The sequence below is a fragment of the Catharus ustulatus genome, chromosome 9, assembly GCF_009819885.2.
Source record: "Catharus ustulatus isolate bCatUst1 chromosome 9, bCatUst1.pri.v2, whole genome shotgun sequence".
Lineage (NCBI taxonomy): Eukaryota > Metazoa > Chordata > Aves > Passeriformes > Turdidae > Catharus > Catharus ustulatus.
The window spans coordinates 2,763,089-2,782,049 of record NC_046229.1 but is presented as its reverse complement, the minus strand read 5'-3'; the positions used below and the strand labels follow the sequence as shown (position 1 = coordinate 2,782,049).

Here is an 18,961-nt window from a genome sequence, read left to right as displayed (position 1 = left end):
CTGGTTCAGGGACCCTCAGCCTGCAGAGCCAGGCTAGGACACCTCACACACACAGAGCCCCCAGCTGAAAACCTGAGAGACCAGGGGGAAATGAGAACTGACACAATCCCCCAAAACAGGCAATTCCTCACCTCCTTCCCAGTCAGACTGCACAGGCAGGGAAGGGCAAAACCATTTCTGTTAATTCAAAACTCCCAAAGCTTGAGCGTGTCTTGTTCAGCCACACCCTGCACACATCTCTCATACTGGGGCTCAGAATTTCAGCTGTAAAAATCAGTTTATTTGAGGATGGGATTTTGCAGTGGTAGAAAGGACATTCAAGTGTTTGTGGTGGGCTTTGGTAAGAACAAATCATTTTACTGCCTAATTTGCAAGGATTTGAGATGCAGGGGATTCACTTGGCTGGAGGGATGAGGCTGAGGAGAAGGAAAGAGAAAAACAACTGGTTTATTTAAAAAGTTGGTTTATATAAAACAGTTCTGCTCCTACAGCATTAAATGCCAAACCCAAACCCCAATATTGACCTAAAGGCAAATGTTACCAGAGCCCTGTGTGTTAATGCTGGGTTGGAGGCTGAGGCCTTTTTATCCTGGGGCTGGGGTTGCTTTAGAGGAACCCTCATGTGGGTGACAAAGCTGTCCCCAACCAGGGAAAGTGCAAACAACTAAAACACATCCAGGGTGGGAATAATGAACTCCTGGCACTGCAGAGCTCCCTCCAGCCCCAGAGCCCGGGCAGTGCTGGAGGAGCTCTCCAGAAGGCACCACAGGCCCAGGGCTGCACAGCACCCAGGGTGGATTATTTACATTGAGATTATCTGCTTGTGCACATTGTTAAGTTGAAATAGATGCCAGAAATGTTATCTGGACGTGCACCTGCCCGGCACAGGCAGCGCTCCCCAGCTGGGATTTGCTGGGGAGATTGGTTTACACTCAGTTCTTCGCTCCTTTTAAGTCCAGTCCAGCAGATGGAGAAGTTTGGGTTGATGTGGAATGCATTTTTCACATAATGCCTGTGGGGAGATGAGGAATGACTAAAATAAATAGCAATTAGACAGCAGCATCATCGTTCATGGGATCTGTTTGCAGTTCTGGATGTGATGTCCAGTAAAACACACAGAGCCTAAGGCCAGGCAGGGCTCCAGAGCTGCAGGAACATTTTGGGATGTCTTAAGGAACAAGGACAAGTAACCAGAGGAGGAACAAACTGGTGAGGAGAAATGCTGCAAGAAGAACAAGCAGAAACAGCACAGGATGTTTTAGTGGGGGAGCAGTTTCTAGAATTTGTCACGGTGCTCAACAAACCAGGAACAAATCCCATGTGCACAGAAAGAACTGATTGCCCTGAGGCCTTGCAGCCTGCAGGACACCCCAGAGCTCTCTGCACATGGGTTACAAGAATTCCCCTGGTCCTGGTCACTCTGGCCCTGCCTCAGAGCTGGGCAAGGCCTGGAGAGGCTCAGGGGCTCCTTCCTTCTGTCCAGGAGTGAGTCAGGAATGCAGCGCTCCCAGCAGCAGGACATGCCCTATGAAGGGGAAAGCACAGAACAACAATGGTGGTAAACAACAGTGGTGTGATAAACAACAGTGGTGTGATAAACAACAATGGTGTGATGACAAAATTTGTGCCAATCCTGACATACAACAGTGGTGTGGTATCAGAATTTGTGCCAGTCCTGCCTCAAACACGAGTTAAAGAAGTTGCTGTGGTGGTTAAAGAACCAGCATCTCTTTTCCTTCACACGTGGTGTCTCAGCAGGGATTTCAGAGCCTGTCCTGGGGAGTGGCTGCACCTGTGTCACATCTCTGGCAGTGATGGCAAAGCAGAACAGAATGTGCTACCAGGATCAGAAGCTGGTGCTGCTTTTTGCTATCAATAATAAAAGAATAAATAAGAACCCCCAAGGGCTGTGCCAGCACAACCCAATCAGGGATTGCAGCAGAGGAACAGCCGTATCTGGATCACCAAGAGCCATCCCTGGATTACCCAGAGCCATCCCAGAGTCACTCACAGCCATCTCAGTCACCCAGAGCCATCCCTGGATCACCCAGAGCCATCCCAGTATCACCCAGAGCCATCTCGGTCACCAAGAGCCATCCCTGGATCATCCACAGCCATCCCAGAGTCACCCAGAGCCATCCCTGAATCACCCAGAGCCATCCCAGTCAGCCACACCTGAGCCCACAGCCGGGCAGGGCCGCGCTGGGTGAGGCTGAGCAGGTGGCTGGGACAGGCAAAGGAAAAGTGTGCAAGGGCAGGAAGGAACTCAGGGAATGAGAACATGTGGGGAAGGCTCTGGGAGCAGGTGCCTGGGAGTGCCAAGGCTGCCAAATGTCCCTGCAGCACATGAGCAGCTCTGCTCAGCACCCCGAGGCTGCTGGCTCTGGGGAGTGATTCCCCCACTGCCCTGGGCTGCACACCAACACTGCCCTGGGCTGCAGGACAACACTGCCCTGGGCTGCACACCAACACTGCCCTGGGCTGCACAGCAACACTGCCCTGGGCTGCAGAACAACACTGCCCTGGGCTGCACACCAACACTGCCCTGGGCTGCACACCAACACTGCCCTGGGCTGCAGAACAACACTGCCCTGGGCTGCAGGACAACACTGCCCTGGGCTGCACACCAACACTGCCCTGGGCTGCAGGACAACACTGCCCTGGGCTGCACAGCAACACTGCCCTGGGCTACACAGCAGCACCACCACCAGCACCAGGCTCTGCCCTAAGCCAGGACTCCCAAGGTTACTCCAGAAAAAGAAATCCAATCCAGCTTGGCCTCAGGTACCACTTTCTAGCTTTATTCCTAATCAACATCATTTGTTTACATAAATTGTCAACAAAAAAACTCCACACAGGGAACTGCCCAATCTTGCATAGGAAATAACAGGAAAAAGATTCAATTACAAACTGACTTGTGCTAAATGCAATTCCATAAAGCCCTTTGGCTGATTTCCCTTTAACCAGGGATTGCAGCACAAGGTGAGTGCAGAACCCAAACATGCCAAAATCATTGTGCTGAGCTCTGCCCAGCACTCTGAGCTCTCCTGGAAGCTGCTCAGATTCACAAAAACCACCAAACAAAGAATCATGGCATGGTTTGGGTTGGAGGGGACCTTAAAGCCCATCCAGTCCCACCTCAGGGACACCTCCCACTGTCCCAGGGTGCTCCAATGTCCATCCTGGCCTTGGGCACTGCCAGGGATCCAGGGACAGCCAGAGCCTGCCCACCCTCCCAGGGAACAATTCCTTCCCAATATCCCATCCAGCCCTGCCTCATCTCTCAGTGAGATGTTCCTAAAAGCCCCAAGAGTTCTTTTCTCTCTCTCTCTCAGGATTTTTCCATGCAGAGCTCCTGAGCAAGTTCAGCTCCATCAAAGCTCAGAGAACGTTCAGGGAAGTGCTGGGTGAGGATGGCAGCGAACAGAGCAGCTGGGAAAGGGCTCAGGGAGGGAGCAGGAGGTGCCTGGGCTGTGACACAAGGGGTGGCTGGTGCAGCCCAGCCTGTTCCTCTCCTCAGCTCCAGTTTTAGGGTTCCCAGGGTCAGCAGTGGCTGCAGTCCCCAGAGAGTTGTCCCAGCCCTGGCCCACACAGGCACTAACAGGGCTCCACCTTCCCAAGTTTCCTTTCCCCACCAAGTTCCCCCACCATCCTCTCCCAGCTCTGACTGCTCTAAAACATTTACAGATCTAAAAAGCAGAGAGAAAAAAAACGTTCACCTGTCAGGTGATATAAAACCAATCTTCTACTAAATGTGCCAGAATAATTTTTCTCCACCTCAACCACAGTTAAAACCTTCAGTCTATTCATTACTGTCTTTTTATAGTATTTTTATTTAATAAAACCTATTAAGACTACCATACAAATCTCTTTACTTATGCTTTTATCTTTTAACTGATCAATTTTTATATTGCTGACATCCCTTCTTCACCATTTGCTCATTTAAAAATTCATAGTATATGAGCTATGTCTCTGGAGAAAACGTCTATAAAATTTGTTACAGCTGGCAAATGTGTATGAGTCAGTGATAGCACATGACTAAATGCTTCACAGAAAATAAAATTTGTTTCTGTAGTAAGCAGAACTGTTTAAATGTTATTTATTTTTATGTTTCAAAGAAAATATATTGTGAAGTGCTGCATTGATTTAATACACAGCAATGTCTGTGTACACGCTGTACCGGGGAAATTTATGAAACCTTTGCACAACTCCTTTAATTGAATTTTCCAAATCTCTCACCACACACAAATAATCAATATCTTCTGCAGAGAAAACCAGTCAGAATTATTACAGTCTTTCTTTTCAATTTTGTTGTCATCAGCACATACAGAGCACCTGGATATTTGTAATGTCTGGATAGCAAGTTATTTACACCTCTTAAACATATAATTGCTACTAAGTGAGTCCAAACTAATGTTTCTTTTCCTTTTTATTTAAAATAATTATATTCATGGGAGAAAGCAGTATTTATTCTCATGTAGGAGTTGCTACATGTTGGAAGAACTACAATTCTTCTGAATTTTTCATTAAGCTTAATACTCTAAACTAGATCCACCAGAATTAAAAATTCATAGCTGTTGCATCTCTAAAAAGGCACGTAGGAAAATGGAGTGTAAAAACAAGGCTGAAATCTGGGAATAAATGGGGCTGACACCTAAATCTCCAAAGCAGGTTGACAGTTCTGTGTGTACTTGTCTGGGGCCTGCAGTCATATGTCTCATGTGCATTTCTGTATCTGCCACTGCAGTTAATGGCTTAATATTTCATCTGCATAGCCCAGGGTGTTCCATCACTGCAGAGCCTTGGAGCTGCCCCTTCTCCCTCCTTCCATCCCAAAACTCCTCGTGCTGCTGCACCCAGAGCCCTCCAGCCTCAGCTGGCTGGAAAATTCAGCCCCAAATCCTGCTGGGAAGGAGCAGTGGGAGCTCCTGGAGCTGGAGAGGATTCCTCACTGTGCTGGGAAATGCAGCTCGTGGGGACTGGGCTGGCTGGGATCTGATCCCTCTCCTCCACTGGGAGGGACTCACAAGGTCACAAAGTCAAACCAACACAAAGAGGAGACATGAATCCAAATTTAACCTGAGCAACAACAGCTTTTCATGGCAGGACACAAACTGGGCAAACCCCAGCCCCACTCAGTGAGGAACTGAGATCAGGGGTGATGGCAGGAAAGCCTCAGGAGCACAAACTCCTGCAGGTGAACAAGGCCACATCCCTCCAGCATCACCATTTCTACTCAGCCATTCCAGACTCACTTTTCCCAGCAAAGGGATAATGGCATTTCTCCTTTGTATGTAAATACAAAGTTGGGCTCAGGAAAATAAATGTGGTTCTAAGGTTCAGGTTTTACAGTTGGAAAAATCACTGCTGTGTTCCCCTTTTCCTCAGAGGATCTCCAAGGAGGAGGAATGAGAGGTGGGACAGACACCCAAGGACATCTGAAGGTCAACAAATTGTTACACTTTAGAGAATGATGTGAAAATAAACCCCCAACAACCACCAGACACCCAAACTCTGAACTCAAACTGACACAAAATGGGATAAATGTGGAATTCTGTATTTTCACCTTTTTACCTGGTTCAGGGAGGAGCTCTGATTATTAAGGAGGTGTTTATATTTTGCAGTGGTTGTGAAATGGGATTTGTGTTTTACCATAAATGCTGTCTTCAAAACTGGACTGGCAGGTGGAAACTCAGGAGTTTTGGTTGCTGATGTCTCCAGCTTTGCTTTCATCAGTGATTTCCATGGCATGGAATAAAATCCAGCCAGTTGACCCCAATCCAGTCTCTTGGAAAGCCACCACGACTGTCCCAAGAGCACAAAGCTCAGCCCCTTGTATTCCCCCCACCATGAAAGCTGGGAATGTTCAAACTCAGAGAGGATCAGATTTGCCCCTGGGCTCTGCAGGATGAAGAGCCCCACAGAAAAGGAAGTGTTTTTTATTTCATCACAGCCTGCAAAGTGTTTTCCTCACCACTGCAAGTATTTGATCTCTGGAGCACTCTGATGGGCAGCAGCCATGGTTTGTGGCAGGGTTTTGGGGAAGCAAAGCTGGAGCAGCTTCCCCCTTTAGAACCTTCACTCCTGGAATCTCCAAAACTATGAAACTTCCCTTTAAAATGTGCAAATCCCAACCTACACCTCCATTCTCAGCACATTCTGGACTCCCAGCCACCGGCCCGATTCATCTCTTGGCAGTTGGTTCACAATTTGCTTACTTTCTATTCAAAAACATTTTGTTTACTGGAAATTCAAGTCATGGGCAGACAATGATGCCCTTTTTCCATGCTGGTCACCCAAAATGATAAACTGAGCTCTGCACAACGCTGCCCATTGAGGCAGCAATGCTTTGTATGAAGTTGTTTTAAGAGGAGGTTGTTTATGTAAAGTAAATAAATTTCATGCCTCACCATGTGATGATAATGTGACATTCCATCTGGACCAAGCCACAGAACAGTCATAAGTTTTAAGCCTTGCCATAACTAATTAAAAATAATTATGAAAAACCCACATCTGAAACAAAAAGGCAAAGGGAAAACATCTGCAGATGCTTCTCTTTGATCACAAACTCCTCTGCCTTTCCTGCTGCTGCATTTTCCACACTGCAAAATTGAATTTATTCTTTGTGAAAGCAAAACTGACATTGGAACTCCATCAAAACCGGTCAGCTCAAACTCAGAGCTCCCTTTTGCACCCTACCTGCACCCAGTACCTCCCTGAGCAGCCTGGCTGTGTGTTTGGTGCTGCTTTGTGAGGATGGAACTGTGTGTGTGTGCTGAGCAGAGCACAAAGGAGCAGGGAGTGTTTCCTGTGCCAGCCCTGCCAGAGGAGCTGCAGCAGGACACAGGGAGCTGTAAATCAACACCTGCACACCGCACAAATCAGCCCAACTCCTTCCAAAGTGCTGGCACTCCTTTTCATTTGCAGCTAATCTGCTGCAGCCCAGCAAATCTGAGCTTCAGCAATTCTCTGTCCTTTAGAATTCCCCACAGCAGAGAAGCCCCCACTGCTCCTGATTTTGGGTTTGCTCTGCTTTCAGAAAGAAGTGTGAAGGTAACAAATATCAGAATATCCCTGGGGGATGGTTGGTGATTTTACTGAGTGTGAGGGAATTAAACTGTCCTGTGTGTGTCCCCTTCCCCTGCCAAGGCACCAAAGCAGCTGGGGATGAAATGCCACCAGCTTCAGATATTTTCACAGCCCTGGTTACGAAGAAACCTCAGAGCTGGGATTTCACAGCCCCCTGGAGTGGGTGAAATATCCCCCAGAAAACACAGAGTGAAAAAGGTTTTGCTGCAAGGCTGTGATACTGAAAACACAGTGATGAGGAAGAACAAGGATAATTGGGATATAGAAAAAGAATGGAAAGTTTTCTGAACGATTCCTTCTGAGTGAATGATTCCTTCTCCTTGCACAGTCTCATGGGGAAAAACCCAATACAATGAAAAGAGCAGCAAATATTCAATTTATATTTGCAGACTATTCAGAAGAAACACATTTGATTATCTTTTCATATCCTAAAGGTTGCCCAACTTATTTCAAGTGAAAAGAACTGAAAAGAAACCAAGCAAAAGGAATCAAAACATCTGTTAGGCAGGAGTTATGGAGAGTTTCTTACCTCAGGCAGAGACTTCTCCATGGTTTGCTTTCAACAGCTGCAGTTTTTCTGCTTGACTCACTAGTGAAGAAATAAATCCAAAATCAACAAATGTTGCCCCAGAGCTTTCAAAGAAAATAATACCTCTGCTGCCTCCTTCACTTTCAAAGCATTTCAAGGAAAAAACCCCTCTTGCCTATGTGACTGTGCTAAAAAAAAATTAACAAAAAATTTCAAAATTCAGATAATCCTGACAAGTTGTGCTTCCAAGCCTCATCCCACATTTTGTTCCATTTTTTTTTTTTTCTTCTGTGCTGAGGTGGTTCCTAATTCAGAAATTCAAGGGGCTGAGGGAAAGAGTGGACACAGGAGTGGCAGCAGAGGTCTGACTGCCCTTTGGGCTGTCTGTCTGTCTGTCTGTCTGTCCCAGATGGAAACCCAGACTGTCCCCAGGTAACTCCAGCCTGACTCAGAAAGGATCTGGGATCACAGAGGGGACAGAGCAGTGCATGCCATGCAGAAGGAAATGGAATGAGCTTGGGAATACAAGCCAGGAAGAAATGGGAATTCAAACAGCAGCATGTGATTCATCAGTTCACTGTTTGGGAGGAAAATTTCTCTGGTTCCTGTGGCTTTACTGCCCACCTGTTCCAAAGTGCAGGTTTGCTTTCTGGGTTCCTTTGGAAAAGTATTCCAGATGTGCCAGCTGTGAAGTGCCCTGATCCCAACACAAGCATCTGGAATGTCCATCATTGCAGGACACATGAATAGCCATTTTTAAAGGCTGGAAGTTTAGATTCAGCCTAATCCTGCTGACAGGCAAACAAACAAACAAACCAACTTCCTCGGAAGGGGAGAAGAAAGGCCAAGCACTCCAAGTGCAAACGTTTATCCTAATCCCCGCCTAAGCACCCACTAAGTATCTAACTATTTACTGACCATTTCCATGAGAAAAGCTGTTGCTTTTCCAGGTTTGCCCTCCCCAGCCTGCCTGGCTTTTATGTCCCTGCTTGGGACACTTGAGGTGCATTTTCCTGAGTCCTGGGGAGCACCAGAGGGAACATCTGCAGTGATGGCTGGGAAATGTTGCAAAGGGATAAATAAATAAACAAATAAATGTCCTGAACCCCCTCCTCACCCAGAGCTCGGGTTTTCTGCAGTTCAGCACTCAGGACACAGGACGAGTGTGAGACTCTCAGGATATTTTCCAGCTCTCTACTGCCCTCCAAAGCCTGGAAAATAACAATTAAAATCATTGTTAAATCCTATTCCCAACATCTACTCCATCTTCCAAAACCAGTTTACAAATTGCTCATAAGCTCTAAATTCTTCCTTTTCTAAATAAGCATTGCAATTAAAATATTTTCAATTAGTATTGTTGTGGGTTTTTTTTTATTAAAACCTTGTCCACATGAAATAAATCAACACAACCCAGATATTCTGAATTATTTCTCAGCTATTGATGTACAGCAATGACCCTTGTGCTAAATTTAGTCAGGAAACAAAATGGGAATAAAACAGAGCATTTTAACATATATGGAATTATTAAATAATGATACTTCAGTGGTAAATTAAATGGTACAATCACCTCAACACAAAAGCATCTTTAATCTTCAAAGACATAAAAATCTATGCAGTGAATTCATATTTTGAGATATAAATAATAATTGAGAACTGCTTTAGATTGGTTTTATTTGTTACAAATTAAAAATGGAGGACATGGAAAAGCAACTCTTCTAATTTAAAAAATCCAGTAAGTTTTGAGGGGTTTTTGCATTTTTTGGATTTCCAAGTCCAGCTTGCCTGGTTTCAATTTTGCAAATTTTTATTTGGTTCCTTACTCCTTCAAACTCAAATGTGGCATATAAAATCTTAATTTTGCTTTCAAATATTAGAAGTTTAAAGGACAAATCAGTGTAAACCAGACCTTCAGGCTTGTCAGATTTGCTCTTAGTTTCAGAATTCTGGGCAAGGAATTTCTCACTTGGGAGTGCAGCTGCAGGAACCTGTGTGATAAAGGAAAAACAATTCCAATTATCCATGTCCCCACTCACTGAAAATCCATGTTTGCAATGCTTCCCAAAGTTTTTTCTCATTGCAGTGGGGATGGATCCAGCTCAGCTGGGAGGATTTCTCTCAGTGCACTGGACAATGGCTTTTCCAGCTGTACAATGAAGTGATGGGAGTTCCCATGAATATTAAGTGTAGGTGTTGCTTCAGACACGTTTTGGTTTGAATGTCACTGCTGGTCTCCTGCAAACCTTTTAAAAACATTCTGAATTATTGAATGCAAACATTTCCATGTCAATGAGAGCTGCAGTTACTCCAATTGTTCTGTAATTCCGGGTTCCTGTCACTAAGAAATGAGGCTGGATGTGTTGACCAAGGGATTCACTGAATCACAAAACCCCCTCCAATTAATCAATTTACAGTTTTACACCGGTATAATGCTGTTATTTTATTTATTTCAATGTCATCCAAACAATTCTGTCCAGCTCCATCACTATCCTACACTGAAGGAATTTCAGCCTAATGATGTGGGAAAAAACCCAGGAAACAAATTATGAGTTCAAATGCAATGATAAAAAGGAAGAACCACAACTTCAAACATAATATTTAGGTGAATAAAGGTCACAGTGATTGTCTGGTGGTGAAAGAGATGCAATCTCAACCCTGCACCCATAAGAAACTTCCAACTGAATCCACTTACACATCGTGCTCTGTTTGAGGCTGCCCTCTCCTGGATAATTTGCTCTTGGAACTGCTCTCCTCATTCCCATCTCCTGGGAGGGTCACAAGGAAGAAGAGACACAATAAAGATAAAAATCACATGTGGAGTAATTGAGAAGGTGTTGGTGTGAACCTGGAGTGCTGAAAGATCTTTTGGGAAGAGGAAAAATCCCAAAGCTCACTTGGAAGGCAGGGTTTGGAACGAACCACACTCAATTATTTGCAATTTGCACTTTTGGAATTTGGCCTCTCCTCAGTTTCTGGAAACTTTGGGATTGCAGCTTCAATATCTGAACGTTAGAATCATCCTGTGTTTTTCCAGGAGCTTTTTATCCTATTAACTGCAAATAAACATCAGGAGCATTATGCTGAAAATGCTGGAATGACTGAGCTATGAAATTCCCATTTCCTTTTATAAAAACTTCCTGGCCCCAAGTCCATTTTCTGAACAGCCACAAAGATGTTGGGAATTGCTTCCAAAGGCTCCAAATGTGCTCTACTGACCACATAAAATTCCAGTCTGGTATAAGATGGATGGGGCAGGATAAATGTGACCTCTGACTACAAAAGCCACTCTGAATTTACATTCCCTCAGGAATCAGATCAGAACAAAACCAGATGAAAATTTTAGCTTGTCTATCAATACTTGTTCCAGCAATAAAAAAGTCACATCTGACTATCAGAAGTGATTTAATTGTGGCTGAAGTTGAAGACATCACAAACGTGGGGATTTTGTAAATTAACCTGGAAGTGAAAGATTTGGGATTTCCCATGTACAGATCCCAGACAGACCCTGTGGAATGAGGAGCTTTCCACATTTCTCTGTAATAAATCTCCTTCCTGCCATCAGAATAAAAAAAAAAGAGACCACACTCAGCATGAAACACCTTGATTTCTTCTTGTTAGAGCTAAATTATTACATCCAAGTCTCAGCACTCAAGGATAAATTAACTTTTAATATTTTGTAAAACATTCAGAAACACTTCAGGGTGACAAAGTGCTATGAAAGTTTAAGCTTTAATACAGCAGCTAGAAGTTAAGATCCTCAAAGATTTCATTTTAAATCTAAGTAGTCAATAGAATTTGGACTTAAATCAGTCATCAATTATCAAACAGGTCATATTTGTGCTGTGGAGTTTTAGAAATTGTGAGTTTAAATGAACAACCTGGAAGCTGGGATTTAATAATTACACACCACCATTTTCTAGCTATATCAACACAAGGGAAGAAAAAAAACCAGACTGGCAGCAGGATAAAATATAAAACCCTGGAGGGAAGCTCCACTTTTGCAGATCCATCAGGAGAGGACATGGTGCAACAGCTAAAATCTGCAGACCCAGATTCATTGCTCCACCTTGCTCAGAATATTTTTACTCATCATAATCCATGAATGTTGGTGAGGCCTCAATTACTGCACATAAATTCCAAAACTTCTGGGGCATAAAAAATTCTGTAACCCAACAAGAATCAATGGAAACTAAAGCCAGAAAAATTCCAAATCAGACAGGGGAATTTTTTCTTAATAACTAGAATAATTGAACAAGGAATTTTCTAACAGGGAAGTGATGCCTTTATTATTACTATTATTATTATTATTATTATTACTATTATTACTATTATTAAGACTTAATCTTTTCTAGAGTTGTACTGCAAGGAAATAAAAGCTCTATAGGGAAAGATGGCATTCTTCTGTATTCTTCTTTTTAAAATAAAAAAAAAGTTTATTTTTATAACCAGGTGACCTGAGGGTTCCTCAACACTTAAAGAGGCCACAACCACAATATTTTTATACAGCCATAAAAGCAGCTCAGTCACTGAAAATCTGCTTCTTGAGCAGTCAGAAAAAGCTGTGACTGTGTAACTAAGTGAACATTTATCCTGAATGAACTGGAAATAAAATAATTCTAATCTCACAAAGGTGTATTTCCTGAGAGCTGATGACATTCAGTGTCATGTTAATTAAAAATTGTCTCAGTTGTTTTATAAACACCCACTGAAAAAATTCAAGCTTTCACATCCAACACTTTTTTTTTTCCAGAAGAGATTCTTTGAGAGGAAGAAGAAATCAGACACAGCAGATGGGAGAGAATCCCTAAATGCAGGCAAATCAGGAAAATGTTGCAGTGAGAGGGATGAAGTGCAGCTCACCCTGTGCTGGGGCACTCCTGGCACTCTGTGCCCTGTGGCTCACAGGAGAGGAGTAGGGGCTCATCTGGCACGTGCCTGTGGTTGGGGAGTAGGGGCCCAAATTTCTCCTTTTGGCTTTCTGGGGGGTTGCATCAGATGGCTGAAATGAGAAAAATATATTAAAAAATCAGAGGAATGCTCATAAAAGCTGTGTGAACTTTTACTGCCTAAGATTTTCCTGAGTAATTCCTGGCTCTGTGTATTCCCTTCATTGAGAGCCCATGTTAAATGTTGTGGTGGGGTGAATTTGTGCTCATCAAGCTTCTCTAGCACTCAGATTATTTTGACTCTAAAAGAGAAAAAAATCCTCCCAACCACTTTGTCTCCCAGGTTCCATAAAGAAAAAAAATGTATTTTCCAGGGATTTAGGTATTCTGGCATGACCACCTCGATGGTTGGGGTTTTTTTAAAGCAGCCAAACCAAATTATTATTTTTCTTCCAGTAATGAGAATTTAAGACACAAATATTTTTAGATTTTAATAGCATCAAAAGTTATTTCTAATTATTTTTTTAAACAAGTGTGAATTGGAAAAAATCCAAAGTGAGTCCCTTAAATCCAGAATTTTATCTGGTTCAGGGTTCAATACATCTAATGATGCAAGAGGAATTATTTCAGGATTTATGCAGAGTTTTCAGAAGAATAAGTCTGCAATGCTGGAAAATGAACTGGGATTATCTGGGATGTGTTCTAACATGGATGTGAACTGCAAGGATGAAAAACTGGGATTTTCTGTACAGAAATAAAAAAAACAACCAACCCAAACCTTTATTTTACAACCCACAACTGCTGCTGCTGGTCATCAGCTGTGGGACTTTGAGCAGATTTTAAGTTTGAATTTGCTGCCCACTTGTCTGTGCCTTGTTTTAGTCTCAAATACTTTAAATAATTTCACACCTCTCATTTTCACTCTTGTTGCAGTCTTGCAGCATTTAAACTACACCTGATGGAAATCCTCACCCTGCCTTGCCACATTCAAGCAGATTGAAGGAATGTTTCCAGTCATTTTTAAATGAAATATTAACTGAAGTATCAATGCCAATTTAGGGGTTAACATGTCACCAAATCTCCTTTTCAACAAGCAGAATCTCCAAACATTTCAGATTATTTTTCCTGCTTGAAAAAGCATCTCACACATTTCTTGATATGGATAAGGTTATTCCTGCAGCACTTACAAGGACAGTTTTTATTTGTCAGCAAGATTTTTCTCTTCCAGAAAGAATAATTTTACTTCACTTATGCAATCTTTTAACAATACTGCACTAAGATTCCAAAAATCTAAAAATACTCATTCTGATCTGGTTAGTTCATGAATATTTTGATCCATGGAAAGAGGAACTCTTGATAAAAGCAGGGAGGGAATGACAGAAACAGCAGAGATCAAACATATATTTAATTCAAACCATGAGTTTACTGCTTTCTGTTCCCTCTTTCCTTCTATAAAGTTATTTAATTTAAATCTTTGACATGCATCTATTGAAGACATTGTGTAAAGCCACATTCCTGAGCCTCCACTGAAATTTCTACCATTCAGGTGGGTTTTTCTTCAGCCTTTTGCTGCACAAGAACTGCAGATCAGCACCCAGTGACTTTTTATCTCATGGAAGGGCTGGTCTAGGGCAGGAAAAGCATCCATGGAATTGCAGCTGGACCACTCATCTACAAAAATGTCACTTCAGCCCAAGAAACAGATGCAAAATCACAGTCACAGCTGCATTGTGAGCAGAACAAGTTGGGTAATGGTACACTAAGCTGCTAATTAAACTGCTAATGATTTTTTTTTTAGTGCCTCTGCAGTATTTTGCAAATTTTCAAAAAAATAAATATCCAGAATTTTTTTAAATGGCCAATTTCTACCTTGCTCAATACCAGTGAGGCCTCCAAATATGTGCTGCATACACAAAAACCTCTTCCAAACAACACAGGCTGGGAGATTTATTGGGAGCTCATTTGCTGACCAGCTCTTTCTCTCTGTACTTTCCCAAAATTCTCCTTCCTTTCCACCCTGCCACCCTGCTGGCTGCACACTGTGGGAGATAATAAAGTGACATATGTCACGACATGCTGGTGGCTGGGAGGATGCTGGAGCTGCACTTACAACAAATAACAGCACCAGTACAATTTTATTTTCATTGTGATAACTGTGGTGGAATTGATGGTGGTGCTAGGAGTTTATTGTTTCATTGTGCCAGATTAGCTGAGGGAGGTAATTACAGCCCTGACATGAAAATGCCTGGAATGTTTTCATTTCAGTTTTGCAGTTTCTAATATGCAGATTACAGCATTATCATAATTCCATATTGTCACATGTACAATTACATGGCAGAACGTTTGCTTCCCAGGATAATGGAGCTAATTTCTAATAAATGATTTCACCAAGGATCTGAACTCATTCAGCTCTTGGGTAAATAGTGATGGCAATAACAATATGCACATTTTTCAAGTGATTCATGCAGATGTACATTACTTAACACCAGGCAGTTCTGTGACAAATGAAATGCAATCAATTTTATACTAATATTTGCAGCAGTAATTTTGTGCTTTAAGATTTGCCCAGACAACATCCAATCTGTAACAACATAAAGGCAGCTAAAATGAAATGGATTGTTTATATCCACATTTATTTCTGCATATGGATATATACACACATACATATTTATACAGCCCAGATTGCTCCAGACACCAAAATATACTTACATCATCTTTTCTAAAAGAGTCCAAATTTAATGCTCTCTTAGCCCTGCAAGAGAAAAATATGGACAGGTTTTATGGTCATGTAGACACAAAGACTTCTGTTTGTAAGGTCTATAATTGAGAATGTTAAAGACAATTTCCTTCTTTGGTTTCCCATTTACTGATGGCATCCAAAGCAAATCCATTCCCTGCACCAAAAATGTTGCTTGTTTAGAAGGATAAAGTGTTTTCCTAAGAAAACCTGATTCTCCATTTTATACCAGAGATAAAACCACTGAAGTGAAATCATGCTGAGTATTTATCTTTTCTCCAGGACTATAAACAACGACCCCCCTCCAAAAGCATTTCCATTTCCATACCTTCTGAGCAAGGCTCGGAATTATTTTGCCATTAGTCGAAATAATGTTTAAGACATTTAAGGCACAGGTACTGGCAAGGTGAAAAAAGTAGTTTTTCCCATCATTTCAGCTCTTAACATGATTCAGTGCTACCAGACTATGACTTAACTGGGGAACAGATGCTCTATGTCTTTACAGGTCCCCAAACCATAAGAAACTGTTTGCTTCCCTTCTTCCCTCTCCTGATTCAGGAACATGCCAAGCTCTCTCTGCAAAAATCTGCTCCTCTGAACTGGATGCCCAGCTGTTAATGGCAACACTGGAAGAGGAAAGCTGAATATTTATAATACTTTATATGGTACAGCTGTCTGCTAAAGAGCAGTCATCAAAATTTTATTGAATGCAGGCGAAATGCTCCAAGGAAAGAAAGGTCAACATAAATTAAGACTATTTTTCCCAGAGACAACTGAAACTTTTTAAGCACGTTCCTAAATCTTAACAATAGTTTAAAGCATGATGTAAAACGGGGAGGAAAAAAAAAATCTTTGTAAGAACAGTTCCCAAGAAACAAATATATTACACTGAATTAAACAAGGTTTGGAATATACATCATATTTCAAGAACTTAGTGCAGTTTTCATCTTGGAAAAAGAATGTTTTGCCTTGCAAGGAATTTAGATGACCTCATTGCAAACATATCCTTTTCAAATTTATGTTGCTATTCCAAAACTGTAAATTAAAGGATTGGGAAAATAGAATGGAAACACATCTTGGATATGTAACTCAGGCAAGGGTTTTATATGAAAACTGTTTTATAGCTATCTCTATTACAAAAAGGGGAAAAGAAATATCCTGTCTTAAAAAAGCCAAGTAAACAGGTAACATTTAAATTTAAAAAAAGCCTCTGAAATTCTGGCCAAAGGGCAGCCCAAGCTGTAAGTTTGATGGAATTCTTTACAATGTATTTCTATTTTAAAGAGAGCCCCACATAGCTCAAGGAATCCTGACTCCATTACAGCTTGCAGCTCATGGCAGCAGAGAAATTTTCCATTTATTAATTCATCCACACTGCAAGGATGCTCTGGGGGCCAATGCATTTGCATGTTACACTAAGGCATGCTCTGATGGAAGTTTTTATGACAGATGTCAAAGGGAGCTGCAAGCCAAAGGAAAGCAGGATCAGGATCACAGCTGGAGGATGAAATAAATGAGAAAGTGCATGAAAATCCTGCTAAGTTATAAACACTGAGAACATTTCTTAGGGGGAAAGAGGTGCACTGATCAAAGCCACGTTCTTTGAAGTCTGTCAAATATTGTGTACAGCAACACAGCAGCCCAAATTCTCTCTGCAAGTACCCTGAACTGTGGGAGCAGAGATGGAGCCTCACTCCAAGCTCTTCAACGTTGGAAAGAGCTGGAATATTGAACTGGAAAATTGAATTTTAGATATAGGAGATCAACCTTGCCTTGTGTCACCCAACAGCCTGGCTTGCTTGGGGGTTTGATTTTACTGATTGTCTTTTCAATGCCATAATGTGAGAAGTAAAATCAAAATAATTTAAAATTGGCGCTCCAACTCTGTACACAGAGCCCTGAAACCAAATTCATCCCAACACCTCACATGAAAACCCTGTTGGCTGAACTGGCCTCTCTCAGATCTTCCAAAAGAAGAATGTGGGAGGAAAAAAAAAATCTATGCAAACAAAATTTTAGGAAACAACATGAAGAGCATCACTCTTAGTTTATTTTTTTTTAAAATATGGCTCACTTTGACTGTGGTGTAGAACCAAATGTCAGAGTGGAACATGAAAAGGAGACAAAAAGATGAGGCACACATGGTGAGAGCATTTACCCTGAGTTTCCTACCCCTGAATTAGCCTGACAAGGCCTAATTAATTTTCTTAACCATGCAGAGTACGATGGCACATGTTTACAGTCAGCTGTACAACCTGCAGTGATTATTTTGTGCCAATATTTATCAGGCTAAAGAACTTTCTTTACTGATCTCCAGAAGCCCACGATGAGCAGAGATACACAAGAGCAGCACCAGACTTACATGACTTGATTCATTACTTACTGCTTGATAAATTGCAAAATATGGGAGAAAAATGAGCAGGATTTATTCCCATTGGAGACAAAATGAAGAGAGAGAGCCTGATGGAAAATGGGCATGGAGGGGGTGTCATGTCCTGATCTCCACAGCCCTGCAATTCCTCCCCACATCTCTGTTCCTGAGTGTGTGTGTGAATCCATAATTTAGTCTCTGCTGCAATTGTAGTAAATCCTGTTGAATCACTTTATAAATATTAAATCAGTCAGTGATTAAGTGCTGCTAAACTCTTTTGCACCTGTATCTTTTGTATCCACATCCTTGTCCCTGTGACCCTTTTGCATCCCTGGTCTCTGTGTAAATCATTCCAAGCTGATTCTAACCCCATTTCCCTGGATATGCTCCATCTGTGTAGCAAGCAGCAGAGTGAACCTTGCCATCAAACTCTGTTGAAGCCACACTTTCACAAATTCATATAAAAACTTGCTTTTTTCCTCACTCCCTTTAGTGGTGGCCAAGGGAGGGGTCAGAGGATGGAGCAGGCTGGAACAGATTGTCCAGAGTGTGGATCCTCCCTCACTGGAGATATTCCAGACCTGCCTGGATGCCAGCCTGTGCCATGTGCAGGGCATTACCCACTGTGTTTTATTCCAGATCCTTCTTCTTGCCCCTCTCCCACACAGCCCCACGGGTGTTACCCATGGTGTGTAGCGAGATATGGAATTGGAATAACTGGGACTGGAAGGGATCTCTGGAGATCATCCAGGCAGGTGACACAGCCTTTGGAATGTCTCCAGACTCCACTCTGCCACCCTCAGTGCACAAGATTCTTGATGTTGAGATGGAACTCGTTGTATTTTAGTGCACGGCCATCGCTCCCCGCCCTGTCACCGGGAACCTCTGAGCAGAGCCGCCCCCGACCCCTCTGAAACAGCGAGAGTTTCACCCACAGCCAGCCCCAGGAACCACCACCGCCAGCATTTCCCGCTCTGTGTCCATTCGCAAACAAATCCCGCCCCTCACAGCCGCTCCTCCTCATCCCGGGCCCGCTCCGAGCGCTCTCTCCCCTCACGGAGCCGCAGCCCGCCGGGAGAAGCGCTCCCCTCACGGCGTCCCGCGGAACCACCGCTGCCGTGAGGGACAGAGGGAGGAGAACTGCGGAAGGGAGAGGAGGAAAAACGGGAGAGAGAGCGGACAGAGAGGGAGAAGAAAGGAGAGGGAGAAGAAAGAAGAGGGAGAGCAGCGCTGCCCCGCTCCCCAGACACCTACGACATCGCGGAGCCGCTGCCGCCGCCTCCCCTTCGGAGCTCCCGCCGTGCGCCCGCCAAACACCGCCGGCTGGAAACGGCTCCGAGAGCGGCCGGGCC

General features: G+C 43.0%; 1 protein-coding gene across 1 annotated transcript; it reads right to left on the bottom strand.

The window, feature by feature from the left end:
* Nucleotides 1–428: 428 nt before the first annotated feature.
* On the bottom strand, nt 429–18,923 carry LOC116999987 (integrin subunit beta 3 binding protein). The gene is made up of 8 exons (XM_033067196.1): nt 18,864–18,923; nt 15,211–15,253; nt 12,476–12,614; nt 10,308–10,380; nt 9,525–9,603; nt 8,736–8,829; nt 7,619–7,678; nt 429–1,525 (listed from the first exon to the last, which is right to left on the bottom strand). The coding sequence occupies exons 1-7, from the start codon at nt 18,866–18,868 to the stop codon at nt 7,620–7,622; spliced, it is 492 nt and encodes a 163-aa protein (XP_032923087.1). The 5' UTR covers nt 18,869–18,923; the 3' UTR covers nt 429–1,525; nt 7,619.
* Nucleotides 18,924–18,961: the final 38 nt, after the last annotated feature.

What these genes read in the sequence shown, in the direction of transcription:
- LOC116999987 (XM_033067196.1), bottom strand. An exon ending in CAGGAGTGCCCCAGCACAGG is followed by an intron (nt 10,381 to 12,475) that starts GTGAGCTGCACT and finishes TGACCCTCCCAG; the next exon opens with GAGATGGGAATGAGGAGAGC. An exon ending in GCAGAAAACCCGAGCTCTGG is followed by an intron (nt 7,679 to 8,735) that starts GTGAGGAGGGGG and finishes TTTCTTCACTAG; the next exon opens with TGAGTCAAGCAGAAAAACTG.